General features: G+C 40.8%; 1 protein-coding gene and 4 non-coding genes across 7 annotated transcripts; all 5 read left to right on the forward strand.

The window, feature by feature from the left end:
* The first annotated feature begins 28 nt into the window (after window positions 1-28).
* On the forward strand, window positions 29-13,616 carry itgb6 (integrin, beta 6). 3 transcript variants are annotated; one of them, XR_005097570.1, is made up of 17 exons: window positions 29-271; window positions 3,231-3,384; window positions 4,694-4,773; window positions 4,864-5,062; window positions 5,128-5,374; window positions 5,728-5,893; window positions 5,961-6,122; window positions 6,216-6,311; window positions 6,401-6,490; window positions 7,997-8,131; window positions 8,257-8,677; window positions 8,752-8,974; window positions 9,868-9,962; window positions 11,976-12,089; window positions 12,221-12,387; window positions 12,581-12,734; window positions 13,269-13,616. XR_005097570.1 is itself a non-coding variant. In XM_037247875.1 (16 exons), the coding sequence occupies exons 2-16, from the start codon at window positions 3,330-3,332 to the stop codon at window positions 12,677-12,679; spliced, it is 2,349 nt and encodes a 782-aa protein (XP_037103770.1). In that variant the 5' UTR covers window positions 29-271; window positions 3,231-3,329; the 3' UTR covers window positions 12,680-13,616. The 3 variants fall into 3 exon arrangements, 2 of the variants coding, with proteins under 2 accessions (XP_037103770.1, XP_037103771.1); XM_037247875.1 differs by having other exon boundaries at window positions 12,581-13,616; XM_037247876.1 differs by lacking the exon at window positions 29-271 and adding an exon at window positions 1,940-2,075 and having other exon boundaries at window positions 12,581-13,616.
* trnaf-gaa lies at window positions 10,506-10,578 on the forward strand. Its single transcript has one exon. It is a non-coding gene; the product is annotated as a tRNA-Phe (tRNA).
* On the forward strand, window positions 10,701-10,773 carry trnaf-gaa. Its single transcript has one exon. It is a non-coding gene; the product is annotated as a tRNA-Phe (tRNA).
* On the forward strand, window positions 10,894-10,966 carry trnaf-gaa. Its single transcript has one exon. It is a non-coding gene; the product is annotated as a tRNA-Phe (tRNA).
* trnaf-gaa lies at window positions 11,089-11,161 on the forward strand. The gene has a single exon. It is a non-coding gene; the product is annotated as a tRNA-Phe (tRNA).
* Window positions 13,617-13,998: the final 382 nt, after the last annotated feature.

The raw sequence follows: 13,998 nt of genomic DNA on the forward strand, positions 1-13,998 counted from the left end.
CACACACACACACACACACACACACATGCATTCACACATACTCACCCACGTTGGGACACACACATACACACGGGCAGCGGGGTCACCCATGCTTCATAAAGGGCGCCATTACAATGGCTTTTCTGTTTCTCTGAGTGCAGAGCTGAGATACAATAGGCCCAAATGAATGCGTTGCCCTGATGCGGCCCCACTTCTCGCCATTTTTCACCGGATGACAGCAAGGACGACGCAGCCGGATGGGGCAGCATGGTTTCAAAGGACGCCCCTGAAGGTGAGCCCTCAAATTGCAGGCATCGCGATACGCTAGTTGTCGTAGTAGTAGATCATATGATTTGTGAGAGAATGATTTACGGCATGCTGAATTTGAATGAGTGTCCCTCTTTAAAATTCAGGTGGAGTGACAACTATGTTACTCGAGCTTAATTGCCACATGCCCACTAACCTGTAGCTCAGTAGTTCACTAATAAGATTCAATTGCATATTATGAGGCAAATACTATGTGCTCGGGTTTCCCCACTTTGTAGTACTTATGACATTTCAGTAGAAAATTCTACCAGTTAACATCCGGCACTTCACGAGTAGTGTGAAGATGTAAATTGATACGCACTTGCCTTTTGCCTCACTAATAACTGTCTCTAGCTGTCCTTCTAATATGTCCAAGTGCATGGTGAACAAAACAATTTCACAGAGTGTCGCTTCAAAAGTGGCAAGGTGGAGCAAAAATAGAGCCGAGAGGCCTGAGCATATGGGAATTTGAGCTTAAGGATGATGTATGAGTACACTGTCCTCATTAGTAAGACAATTCAGCACACTCATGGAATGACAAGGGTGCAATAATAATAATAATAATAATTAAAAGAACTTAATGCTTCTTAATGCTTAATGCTTTTTTACACAAATTTATGACATTTCTCCTCACTAGTAGGACAACTACATCTTACTGATGTAATGACGCAACATTTTGCATATGCATATTACTAGTGCTTAAGGCAAAGCAACACATGTTGACTAGCAGACTTTTATTTAAAAACAGCAGCAACAGCAGGCAAAACAGCGTGTTGTTGTTGACTTGAAATTTGGTGAGCCATTTGGTTGTGACCTGAGATCTGGCAACAGTGATGTCATTTTCAGCAACAAGTGGCAAAATAGCCACCCCCAGAGATGGATAAAAACATGCATAAAAACTTTGACACAATGTTTTGACTAGTAGGGCTGCACAGGACATATTGTTCCAAAGATTTTTTTTTGAAGTGGTGGGGTTAACCTCCCCTTTAAATGCTTAAACACATTTTATATTCGTGATCATTTTTGTCCTCAATATTCTGACAACTTTGGAGTAGCACAATCACATTACTAGTGAGGCAAAATGGTGCATTTGTTGACAACTGCGTGCAACTAGTTTGACCTTAACATGGATAGCATGGGTAGCAGTTGTCAGCTAGTGCACTTTGCCCTACTAGTAACATAGTAGCTACGAGTATGTCAAGTGAGGTCAAAGAGAATACTGGTTATCGAGAGTCTGGAATATATTCTCAAGCGGTCTGAGTGGGATTGGTATGGTGAAGTGTGTGTACAGTATGTGCAGGGGGGTTGGTGTTGGCTGGCGGGGTGACAGATGGATGGGACTCCCCCAGAGAGATTGATATGGGCGTGGTGCTGAATGCAGGGATTCTTCAGAGTAATGAAAAACGCTGATATTTTCCCCGCAGTTCAACACCTTCTCATTGGTGTGGCTGGTTTGTTTTCAAAGGAAGTCAAGACTGACAAATGTCTGGCCAGACTATGATTCATATTCATGCCCCCAGTGCTGTTAATAATTGAGCTCCTGTTATGTGCCTGAGCAATACGGAAAGAAAGGCGTTATTTACAAATGGTGCGGCCTGTCTGGCTTTTGTCAAAGTTCATGCTCCTATTATTGTGCACTTGTGCTTCACATAGTGTACACTGCACAACTATTACTTTAAGACCTCTGCTTCTCAATCTAAATCATCATAAATTTTGACAGGGCATTTTTATTCACAGGCTCTTATATTGGGCAGAATTAGACTGTGACTGTGCTCCTCATGTTGTGGTTGGTGAGTTTAACTTTGCACTTAATTGATGTGTTTGTGCATGTGTGGAAATTTGCCATGACAAGTTATTTTATTAGAGTAGGCTACATGTGTGATGCAGCTCAAAAGTTACAGATGTCCTTATTTTAGTACTAAATTGCACACAATCTTCAGCTGCACCACGGAAAATGATCAAATTTGCTGTTTTATTGATTGATTGTTGATTAATGGGATTGTAATATTGCAATTAGTTTTCAGCTCTCTATGCCAGTGATATATAATGACCGGCTGAACAATTAAATGTTCTTCCACTTGATGGCAAGAGGTACAGAATAACGGGAGCATGTTCAGCCACGTTTTTGTGATGGAAAATATGTGCCGAAATATGAAATATTTGCTTTTGACCAATAAAGGCCATGTTATTCTCCATTGAATACTTTTGGAGCGGAGGGGAGCGCATGATTTAAAGAAATTGTGCAAAGAGGAATGGCCTCCTCCCATCTTGTGAAACATAGGTGCTGCCTGGTTGGCAAAAGGGGGTTGTACAAAGTATGAACAAAAGGGGTGGTAATACACATGATTTGATGGAAAAGAAGTATTTCTTAATGTAGAATGTTTTTGCCACTGAACTAATGCTCTTAAATTAAAGGTTGGACCTTCATTTTTTTATCATTTTGGTCCTATTGCACCTTAAAATTATTATTATTATCATTATTATTATAAGCTAAAGAACTCATCTTGCTACTATATACATGTATAAATCACAGCAGCGGAACTCGAGGCGCACGCCTAAATGAGTGAATTGCAAGTTTGAATTATTTTTATACTGCCAAAAAATCTTAAACTAATATTGCAGTTTGTTTTTACTTTTAACAAGCATTTACAAACCCTTCCTATTCTCCTTTTAAATAAATGATGAAATAAATGTGCTTACAATTTTAAGTCATAATAATGATTCATTTCAGACCCGCTGGAGGTCACCGCTCCAATATTGTGCGCGTGTTGGACTTTTTAAGAGTGAGCAAGCTTCCTCCCTTTTTCTAAAGCTTCCTTAATAAGAGTGCACAGCATGTACATGTTGACAAGTTAGCGGTCTACGGAAGTGATCATAAAAGGTAGCTCAGGTGAGGCTGCGAATCACCTCCTCTTCCTCCCCCCTCGCCCCTCCCCTTTCGCCAGGTAAAAGTGCACGGCGGCGCGTCTCCTCCGCACCACCTTCGTTGGAGAAGCTGGCGTGTAAATATGAGACAAGTTGAAGTCACGTCACGGACTTACTAAATGGGGTTTCTCCAACTGGGCCTGATTTTCCACTACTTGATCACCACGGTGGAGGGTGAGCGCACAACGTATTTGTCTATTATGTGTGTATAATGCAAACAAAATGTGCAAACAAAATGTGCAAGTGTGATACCACCTTCTTGTTTACTATCTCAATCATATCATATAGAGATTGTCGTTTATTACACCTGACCTCAGTAATTGCAACGTTTACTCCTGAACCCCGTTTATCGCCGGGAGAGTGTAGATTCACTCGTGATAGGTGAAAATCAGCAATATAAAGCCAATTAAGAATAATATATATCTTCAAAGGTTTATCCCTCTTAAATGAATGAAATACACTTAAAAGTGTTGTTATATTAAAATGAAAACTAAACAAAAAAATGGAAACTAAATTAAAAACATTTTTGTTCACAAAATAAAACAAATATTTTCCAATGAAATCTAGCTGATATTTACATCTTGCATTTATAAAACTAAAATTATCAATAATTATAGTGGAAATGTCCTTCCCTTTTGTTTCTTTCATCATACACAAGTTCATTACATGTATTTATTTTAGTTTTGCTGTACAGCACATTCCTAGCTGTAAAGAACCAAGGTCGGTTGTTCAAGAGTTGTAGTGTACTTAACTTCATGTCACAATACAAAGAGACCTTTTTTTTTTAAATTTTGGACTCAACAAATGCTCCAGATAAAAAAACAAACTGAATACTAAAACGAATAAAAACTAAGCTTAAGCTAAACATTAAAAAAATTAAAACTAATAAACATTAAGAAACTTTTTTGAAAAACTAATTAAAAGTAACTGGAATTTAATATTCTATTTTAATACAGTATTGTCTTGTGAATTATTTGTTGTATATATTTAAAAAGAAAAATGTTCAACCCAATAATAAAAAAATATAAACAAATATTATTTATCCAGTTCAACTATCTTAATGTGAACATTCGCATAGATTTTGTGATATAGGCCTTAATACAAGTACTACTTTAACACAAATGGAGCAGGAACACATTCAAACGAAGCACACAAGGTTTGTTATAGCTGAATTTCAAAGCCTTGATTGCTGTTAGCGGTAGTTAGTAGCGGTGACTCTTAGTCAGTCCAGCACGAGTACTTACATGCCGGGGGCTTGAACAGATTTGTCACGAGGGTCTGCTCGGAGTTAGATTTTGGTGTCAGTCAGCCCTGGGTGTTCTTTTTTTTTTTCCGCCAGTGTTGTTCTGCTAACTTCAAAACATGGTTTTGTTTTATTGTGTTATGTATATTGTAATGAATTGTCAGGTAAATTGTAAAAGTAAAACTGTTATTGTACCACATCTTGTTGGAAGTGATTTTTGTCTGTGTGTGTGCTTTGTAGGTTCATGTTCAGCTGATGGTGCTGTGACTTGTGATCTATGTCTCCAGCTCGGTCCACACTGTGCCTGGTGTACACAAGAGGTTGGCAGCAGCATCCCAAACCACAAAACACTTGGCCAAATGTGTGATTTTTTTGTCATAGCATAATAATAATGTCCATTTTCATCTCAGAATTTTACAAACTGGTTGTCAGTCAGTGAAAGATGTGACTCACCAGAGCGCTTGCTGGCAAATGGATGTCCAGAGAGCCTGTTGGAGTTTCCCATTTCTACGGGAGAAATCTTCCTGGATCAACCACTTGGGAAGAAGAGTGGCAACCTGAACGTCACTCAGATCTCCCCACAGAAAATGGCACTCAAGCTACGACCTGGTATGCAATTTTTAGATTCTGAGCTTTGGATCGCCATGAAGCGTGTTGGTTTTCTTTTTGGACAGGCGATCAGGTGACTTTCCAGGTGAAAATCCAGCACACTGAAGACTACCCTGTGGACCTCTACTATCTCATGGACTTGTCAGCGTCTATGTATGATGATCTGCAGATGATCAAGGACCTTGGCTCCACCCTGTCCAAGGAGATGGCCAAACTTACCAGTAAATTTCGCATGGGCTTTGGCTCTTTTGTGGAGAAACCAGTTCTGCCCTACATCAAGATTACAGAAGAGGAGCTGGCCAACCCTTGCAGGTAACACAGAGCTGGCCAATATAGTTCAAATGACTTAAATCAGAGAAAACCAGATTTGATCTAAATACTGATTATAGCCTTCTTCTCTACTGCTGTACCAAAGTGTTGATCAAATAAATTACAGGATATTTCATACCACTGTCAGTCATTGTTTTTGTTTTAATTACTGCAATTGATTATTACTTAATTAAAAATTACTGCAAGACTCAGAATTTATTTACAGATTGGCATTGTCAGACTTTGTGTGCAGTCATCTAACAAGACTAAATGAAAGTTTTGAGCTCTGTTACTTCTTACTGTAGGTTTTTTCATGTTTACCAAGGCTGTCTTTGTTTTTTGTTTCTTTGTTACAGTAGTGCCGATGCAACCTGCCTGCCGACGTTTGGCTACAAACACGTCTTGTCCCTTACGAGCAACACGGACAAATTCAACGAGATGGTCTCCGTGCAGGATGTGTCTGCAAACGTTGATATTCCGGAGTGCGGCTTCGATGCCGTCATGCAAGCAGCTGTTTGCGGGGTAAGAGTGACATTCAAACACAAATACTCAACAAAAGTGAGCGAGACCAACAATGTTCTCCTGATAGGACAGGATAGGTTGGAGGAATGATTCCATGCGTTTGCTGGTGTTTGTCAGCGATGCTGACTCACACTTTGGAATGGACAGTAGAATGGCCGGCATAGTGATTCCCAACGATGGCCAGTGTCACCTGGACACCAACAATGAATACTCTATGTCCACAAAGCAGGTTTTGAGCCCTTTCATTTTCACTTTGCTCACGTTGAACTCGCCACGATCACAATCACCCCTTGCTCGTCATGCTTTGTGTTATTCTCCCTAGGAGTATCCAACTCTGGGCCAGTTGATTGATAAAGTAGTGGAGAACAATATCTTATTGATATTTGCTGTGACAGAAAAGCAGAAGCAGAACTATGAAGTAAGATTCTAAAAACATTATTATTGTAGTTAGATGCCAGCCTTGTTATTTGCCTTAACGCTTGGACTGCTTTTCCCTCACCGACACAGAACTATGCAAATCTGATACCTGGTGCCACAGTTGGAGTCGTGGCCACGGATTCTCACAACATCCTTGAACTGATTTTAACGGCGTACAAAGTGAGTGCTGAGCAAAAATTGTTTGTGGTTGAAAGGACTTTCCCAGGTGTTTTTTTCTTCAAATCCCTCTTTCATTCTTTCTCCTATGACACTTCCTTACACCTCATGGGGATTTGCGTCAGCATGTTCACCTGCAAGTCCGGTCTTGTCCCGACGCTTTGATGTCTTTTTGTCTCACTCATTTTTCTCGGCAGCTCGTGCTTCCTCGTTGCACTTTCGTGTAAATCCAGGTTGTGATGGCAAAGTTCCCATCATTCAGTGACAGTTACATCATTTGTGAACAATTCCAGTGTGTTTGCTAACTCAAGCGTGACTAATCGGTGGAGACTCTCCTATTGTGGGGTTAATGTATACACAGAAGTCTTGGAAAGCTTTATGATCATTCAGTCCATGTTTGTCAGTTTATGGTCTTCGTCCTCAAGGAATGAACACTTCAGTGCAACAGTAGAACAATTAGGGTGCACCAAAAGAATGACTTTAGAATGTTGTTGTTTTTATACTTCTGAATGACATTTCTGGACATGAGTAATTTCTCAAACTAGCCTTTTATTAAATGTCCATCGACAATACAGTTCTATATACCAGTAGAGAACGGTTGTGTCTTACAAGTAAGTTTTCCCCACGCAACAGCCTTACACTCCTGTGTGAGATCTTGGTATACGACCCATGCCTTCGAGTTGAGCCTAGTAGTGTTATTAGTGTAGCGGCGTAGTTTACGAGGTTGGATTTCTGGAATACTAAGAGGCTAAAAGTGGCAGTAGTAGTTCAAAAAACATTGAGTTACTAGAGAGCAAATACCAATACAAGGTATCTTTATAGGGCTGATAGCCGGCCTTATTCTAAGGTATCAGTACTTGCAGCACCCTCTCGTTGCCGTTTTAGGATTAAGAACTAAAATAAAGCATGCATGTCTGACAGATGCCCATTAAAGTACTTCTGTATGTATGGGAATAAAAGATAATAGAAAATTGCCATTAATTGTCACCAGTGTCAATGACTACTGATATCGGTTTGAAAAAAAATTGGTATCGAACCTCTTTTTCACATGAATGTGCTATGGCCGTTCTACTCATTTCTGAACTGTATCATTAGAATCCATATGATGGATTGCTCAAACAGCTTTCCATCATATAATTGATTGTATGTAATCATTGTTTTTGTTTAACTAAAGACACTGCAAGTGTTCAAAGAACAAGCAATTAAGCCTTTAAGCACCCGGACGGCTTGTCACAAAGTTCATTTGTCTACTACGCCTTTCTTTTTGCTCAGGTGAGCCATCTGTCTTTCCTCGGGTTATTTTTACAGCTCCGAACACCTGGAATGATGAATCACCTTTAAAAGAGCACAAAGACGGAAGGCTTTGCACATTACGGGTCACCACAAAGTGAAATTGACCTGACAATACCTGGAAAAGTCCGCTGAATCATGCAATAACAGATTTCAGAGGAATGAACCTTGAGTGAGATGTTTCTTTGATAAAGACGTTGTGCTTTTGCTGGTTTACAGGAATTGCGATCAGAGATTGAACTAGAGGTCCTTGGAGACACTGAAGGGCTCCGGCTGTCCTTTGCTGCTATTTGTCCAAATGGTACAGTCCTGCCAGAGCTCAAACAATGTTCTGATGTCAAACCTGGAGAGACGGTAAGTTGTGCTCACAATTAATTGCTTTTCCAAAACATCCTTGCACCAATTTTCTGTCTTTCCATCTGTTAGTCTATTGTAAGTTTGTAACTATCATCACTGCCCCCCGACTCTTCCTCTCTTAGGTCGTGTTCAATGTGTCTGTGGAGCTTCCAGGATGCCTGTCTGAAAGTCGACGCTTCTCCTTCAAGCCAGTGGGCCTCCAGGACGCTTTGGACATCGAATTAGAATCTCTGTGCTCCTGCGATTGTGGACAGCCTCCTCAGGCTGGCAACGGCAGCCGATGCACGGAGGGCCAGGGGACCTTCCACTGTGGCGTGTGCGTGTGTCAGCCGGGCTTCTCGGGAGCAGAGTGCGAATGCAATGAGGAAAGCGCGTTGTTGAGCGACTGCGCGGCAAACAACGAGAGCGACGTATGCAGCGGTCAGGGGCAATGTTACTGCGGAGAGTGTGTGTGTGACACATCCAGCTTTGGTCTCATCTACGGACCTTACTGCGAGTGTGACAACTACTCTTGTGCTCGCTTTCGTGGGGAGCTCTGTGGAGGTGGGGCAATTATATTTCTTATGGATTGTTCATGTGGTTTTGTGGCGAGACTTTTTAGCGTGTTTGTGTTTTAGGCCACGGGGTGTGTGACTGTGGGGAGTGTCAGTGCCAAAGTGGCTGGACAGGGGAGTACTGTAACTGCAGCAGCAGCAGCGAGGCCTGCCTTTCCCAAGATGGAGTCCTGTGCAGCGGCCGGGGCAAGTGCGAGTGCGGCCACTGTGTCTGCTTGGTACAGGGAGCATCGGGGGACTTGTGTGAGAAGTGCCCCACATGTGGAGATGCCTGTTCAATAGCAAGGTCAGAGCACATGACATCTTTTTTTGCTGGCTTTATCTTTGGAATCGGACATGGGCAAACGTGAATTTTTTAAAAAACGTTTTACCCATGTTGACTTTTAACAGCAGTAAAAATAAAGCCGAGATATCTTGACTTTTGACAGAGATAAAAAAAGTACAAGCAAACCATTGTGGGCCTTTTTTGTAGACAGGTCCACATGCATCTTCATTTTCCTGCCAGGGCAAGTCTAATTTATCGTGTTTAGGAATTTGACAGACCGTGCCGCACCTTTCTGGGTGTTCCAGCCGACCAAGGGCGTTTTCTATTACATGCCCCCAATGTACCTGACAGTAGGTAGACTAGACATTAAACCAGCTAAAAGCAGGTTATCACACATCGACACAGAATCGAGAATGGAAGGCGGTGTCCAATTGCCCACTTCACAGCAGATCTTTTTTTTAAGTGGTGTAAAAATACATCTTACCCTAATTCTTGATTTATGATTAAGAATTAATTTGTTGTGGTTTTACGAGGGTATTGTTGTCTTGGGTCGAAGGTGACCAAGTACATACGGTATGCGTGTCCATGGGAAATGAACAATATGTAAGGGTTAGGTGTGTGAGATGGTGTATAGCACACAATCAATGTGATCTGCCTTGTCCCCTGAGTAGCATATCAGGTTTGGATTTCCTTGTTCACATGTGTCTGCACCCTGCAGGTGACATCAAAAGACAAGCAATGTCTTCAACACGGCACTGAAGGATTTCCTTTCGCTATTGTAAAGCAGCTGTTGCTTCTCGTGCCATTTGATAGCTACGTTAACAAGAAGAAGGGTGGCCTTGGGAAAATGCTGTATCTGTGATTGATACTGTGACTTCTTTAGACTATTGTAGTATGTGTCATGGACATTCCAGGACGTGTGTGGAGTGCCACCTCCAAGCAAAAGAGGATGCTGAGCCGTGTGAGTTAAAGTGCAGTCTCCCCAAGATTCACATCAACACAACAACAGGTACATTACTCGTAAAGGATTGTTATCAAGCGAGGCCGCCATTGAACCGCTTTGCCTTGCTTTTAAAGGGAACCGATTACGGATTTTTTAATTGCCCGTGTCTAATCTAATAGATTGCTCCTTTGAGTGCCTGCCCATACAGAAAACCATTTGAACATTTATTCAATATCCTTGACATCCTTTGGGTTCTTGACAATTCATTGCACTGGTCGGACGACATAACTTACGAGTTGTGTTTTGTATTAAAGTTCTGTACGTTCATTGAACAACTTTGGCAAACTAATAGTACAGCTACATCTTTCCTAATGGGGTTAAACTACTTGTGATGTTACTAGTAGGGTCCAGGAGACAACTGGTGTGTGGCCTTGTAGTTTTAATAGTGCAGCACAGTCGCTTACTAGGAAGGTTGGAATGTGTCCTAATTGGACAAATGTGGCACCAAGTCATGGAGGAAAACTAATCCTTTGACTGGGAGAAATTGTGGCTTACAAGCATTTAGGTGTACAAAACTATGTAAATCAAAATATTATTGCTTTGCGCTGAGCCGAAATAGCTCAGTTGGGAGAGCGTTAGACTGAAGATCTAAAGGTCCCTGGTTCGATCCCGGGTTTCGGCATTGAAGTCTTCTGTGGGAAGTTCTTTCAGCAGTTACACACTATGCTTGTTAGCTGAATTGTTACTCACAAGCATTTAGGTGTACAAAACGGTGTAAATCAAAATATTATTATTTCGCACTGAGCCGAAATAGCTCAGTTGGGAGAGCGTTAGACTGAAGATCTAAAGGTCCCTGGTTCGATCCCGGGTTTCGGCATTGAAGTCTTCTATGGAAAGTTCTTGCATCATTTACACACTATGCTTGTAAGCTAAATTATTACTCGAGCATTTAGGCGTACAAAACGGTGTAAATCAAAATATTATTATTTCGCACTGAGCCGAAATAGCTCAGTTGGGAGAGCGTTAGACTGAAGATCTAAAGGTCCCTGGTTCGATCCCGGGTTTCGGCATTGAAGTCTTCTGTGGGAAGTTCGTTCAGCAGTTACACACTATGCTTGTTAGCTAAATTGTTACACCCAAGCATTTAGGCGTACAAAACGGTGTAAATCAAAATATTATTATTTCGCACTGAGCCGAAATAGCTCAGTTGGGAGAGCGTTAGACTGAAGATCTGAAGGTCCCTTGTTCGATCCCGGGTTTCGGCATTGAAGTCTTCTGTGCAAAGTGCTTTCAGCATTTACTCACCATGATTGTAAGCTAATTCAATACATTAGTGAATTCCTTGGACACATGAGTAAATTAGTTTCATCCTAATAACCATGAATAAAAAACTTGTCGTGTTTTAAATAAAACACTTAGCTAAGTACACTTTTCATTTAACTTTTGTGTGCAATAAATGTTAATTGAATTATTATTTAAACTCATGTTGAATTTCCTATATTGAAGTACTGGAAAGTTTCATTGGCTTGCAATAATATTCAATATCTATTTTAGAGCTAAAACCTCAGGCACATTTTAATGAACACCTAGCCCTACTATGCTACTGTCCTTTAATGTTAGTCAAGATGGTCGTACTCGGAAAGCATTTTACTAAGCGGTGCTTGGTGTACTGAACTATCTGATCATGAGCCATGTCCTTTCAGCAAGTATCGGACAATGGCGAACATATTCTTTACCTTGTTATACAGGCCTGGCTATTGTGGTGCATGTGAACAGCCGATGGAGCGTGGCTTCCTTTAAAGAAGAGATTATTTTAAACACTCTATACTTGTGCAAGCTCAGAGTGATATTTGATCGTCAATGAAGAGTTTTCAAATGTGAAACACAATAATGCAGACCGCACACATGCACACACACAAATTCCCACATTAAAATTCCCCCACACACAGATTGTCGTCTTTGATATGGAAATCACAATGACAGCACAACAGAGGCGAGGATATCCTTTTACATTCTCGCCTCGGTGTTGAGAGGGAAGATGATATACAATTCATTATATATGTTCCAATTTCATTCCAGAAGTAGACAAGAGTGCCTCTGTGCAATGCATGCTGATGTCCGAAAATGAGTGCTGGATCTCGTTCAGCGTGCTCGGAAGGGACGTGATGACAGTCTACAATCCTCACATGTCTGGTAAGATGGGCAACAAAGTACGCACGATTGATAGATGAATGGATGGCTATATGTATGAATGAGTGAATGAGTACAAAACAATGTCAAAGATTATCTACAGGGTCGGACGGTGACCTTGTGTCCTGTCCTAGGTTGTCCCGAAGCGCCCAACATCCCCATGATCATCCTGGGGGTCTCGCTTTCCATTGTGTGCATTGGGCTGATCCTGCTGGCTGTGTGGAAAGTGCTGGTGTCAGTTCACGACGGTAAAGAGGTGGCCAAGTTTGAGGCTGAGAGAGCAAAGGCAAAGTGGCAAACGGTAAGAATATTTTTGCAACATTTGTTTCACTCTCAATGATACCATTCAGGTTCTTCAGCATGTAAAGAAGAAGCAAGATCAGAGAAAAGTTCTTTGATACAAAACAAGAGAAATGTCCTACAACTGTGAAGATTGTGTCTTGTTCATTTCAACTCAAAATGAATGCCGTGTGTGTTTTTGTGTTTCCACTCAGGGTACCAACCCACTGTTCAGAAGCTCCACATCTACTTTTAAAAATGTTACCTACAGGAACAGAGAGCAGGAGAAGATGATTTCAATGGACCTCTACTGATTATTCGCTGGAGGCAATGCTGACCGGCATCTGAGTGCACTTATTCTTTGTTTGTGTGAGTGAGTGTGTGTGTCAGAGGTGTTACTAGTATGTGATTTTGGGTGGGTAACAACAAAAAATGTTGCTTTTCCTAAATAGGTTATGTAAATAAGCTGTGGTTTAATTTTGGGGTGGGAGAGAATATAATTACAGCATCCAATTTTTGCTCACCAAGTGAGCTGGTAACTTAAAAGAAACACGCAGCCTTCAAAACATAAACACTCAACAGTGAAACCATACAAAATAACTAATAGGAATGAACTTATATTAACCGTTTTATTTACTAGATTGCTGAGTGCAGCTAGCTACAAACAAATTTAGCTGTTCACTTGACCACTTCTGTACCGCATTATCTAAGTGTCGTTGTGGTTTTCTGATGTAAAGGAACAGCACTAATTGAAATAACGGTGATTATTGAGATTTTTTATTAGACAGGCAGATGATTCCTCTGGGTGGGCAACCACCCACAGACACATCCCCGGTGTTTGTTGTGCGTGTGTGTGTAAAGTGATATCTGAACATGTTCTTTTTTTTTTATGACTGCATGAAGCCTTAAATTGGAGTCGTAAGAGACAGAATACTGACAACCGTATGAACAGTCAAGACTCTGTGCCATCCATCGCTGCTGTTTAACTGCAGTTTGCCTGCAGGTGCAAATGCACACTGAGTAAGAAGACACTGTCTGGTGCGTGAACCTACAAGCTTCAACATGGTTAACACACAGCTGAGAGAGAACACTAAAATATTTGAGTGGTTGACTACTGAGAAGAATAAATGTTCTTGTTTTCATCCAATGAATGTAAATGCTAAGTTTTGATTTTCAATGTTTTTTTTTATTGTAAAGTAAGGCTGAGCCTTCAATGTTGATAATAAAATGCAATGGTGTGGCACAAGTTTTTCTGAGACTAGAATTTTTTTATTATATCTTATTATATAAGAAATGACACTTAATGTAAAGTAGGCTCTTTCTTTCTTTCTTTCTTTCTTTCTTTCTTTCTTTCTTTCTTTCTTTCTTTCTTTCTTTCTTTCTTTCTTTCTTTCTTTCTTTCTTTCTTTCTTTCTTTCTTTCTTTCTTCCATCAATCAAAAATTCATTTATCCATCCAGCCAGTCATTTTCTTTTGGTTTCCACCGTCGGACGTGACGTTGGAGCCCCCCACTGAAACTCTAGAAAGTCCTCTGCAAAACTTTTGATGGGAGTGATTTGGGGGGGAAACGACGACGACGAACGAACAACAAGTTTACTGACTTCCAGAACTGGCTTCTCGGAATGTTTAAACA

The sequence above is a fragment of the Syngnathus acus genome, chromosome 3, assembly GCF_901709675.1.
Source record: "Syngnathus acus chromosome 3, fSynAcu1.2, whole genome shotgun sequence".
Lineage (NCBI taxonomy): Eukaryota > Metazoa > Chordata > Actinopteri > Syngnathiformes > Syngnathidae > Syngnathus > Syngnathus acus.

Bases quoted from the DNA above. Each gene is read 5' to 3' on its own strand.
- itgb6 (XM_037247875.1), top strand. From the start codon at position 3,330: ATGGGGTTTCTCCAACTGGGCCTGATTTTCCACTACTTGATCACCACG. The intron at 5,375-5,727 runs GTAACACAGAGC...TCTTTGTTACAG, and splicing joins GAGCTGGCCAACCCTTGCAG to TAGTGCCGATGCAACCTGCC. The intron at 5,894-5,960 runs GTAAGAGTGACA...TTCTCCTGATAG, and splicing joins TGCAAGCAGCTGTTTGCGGG to GACAGGATAGGTTGGAGGAA.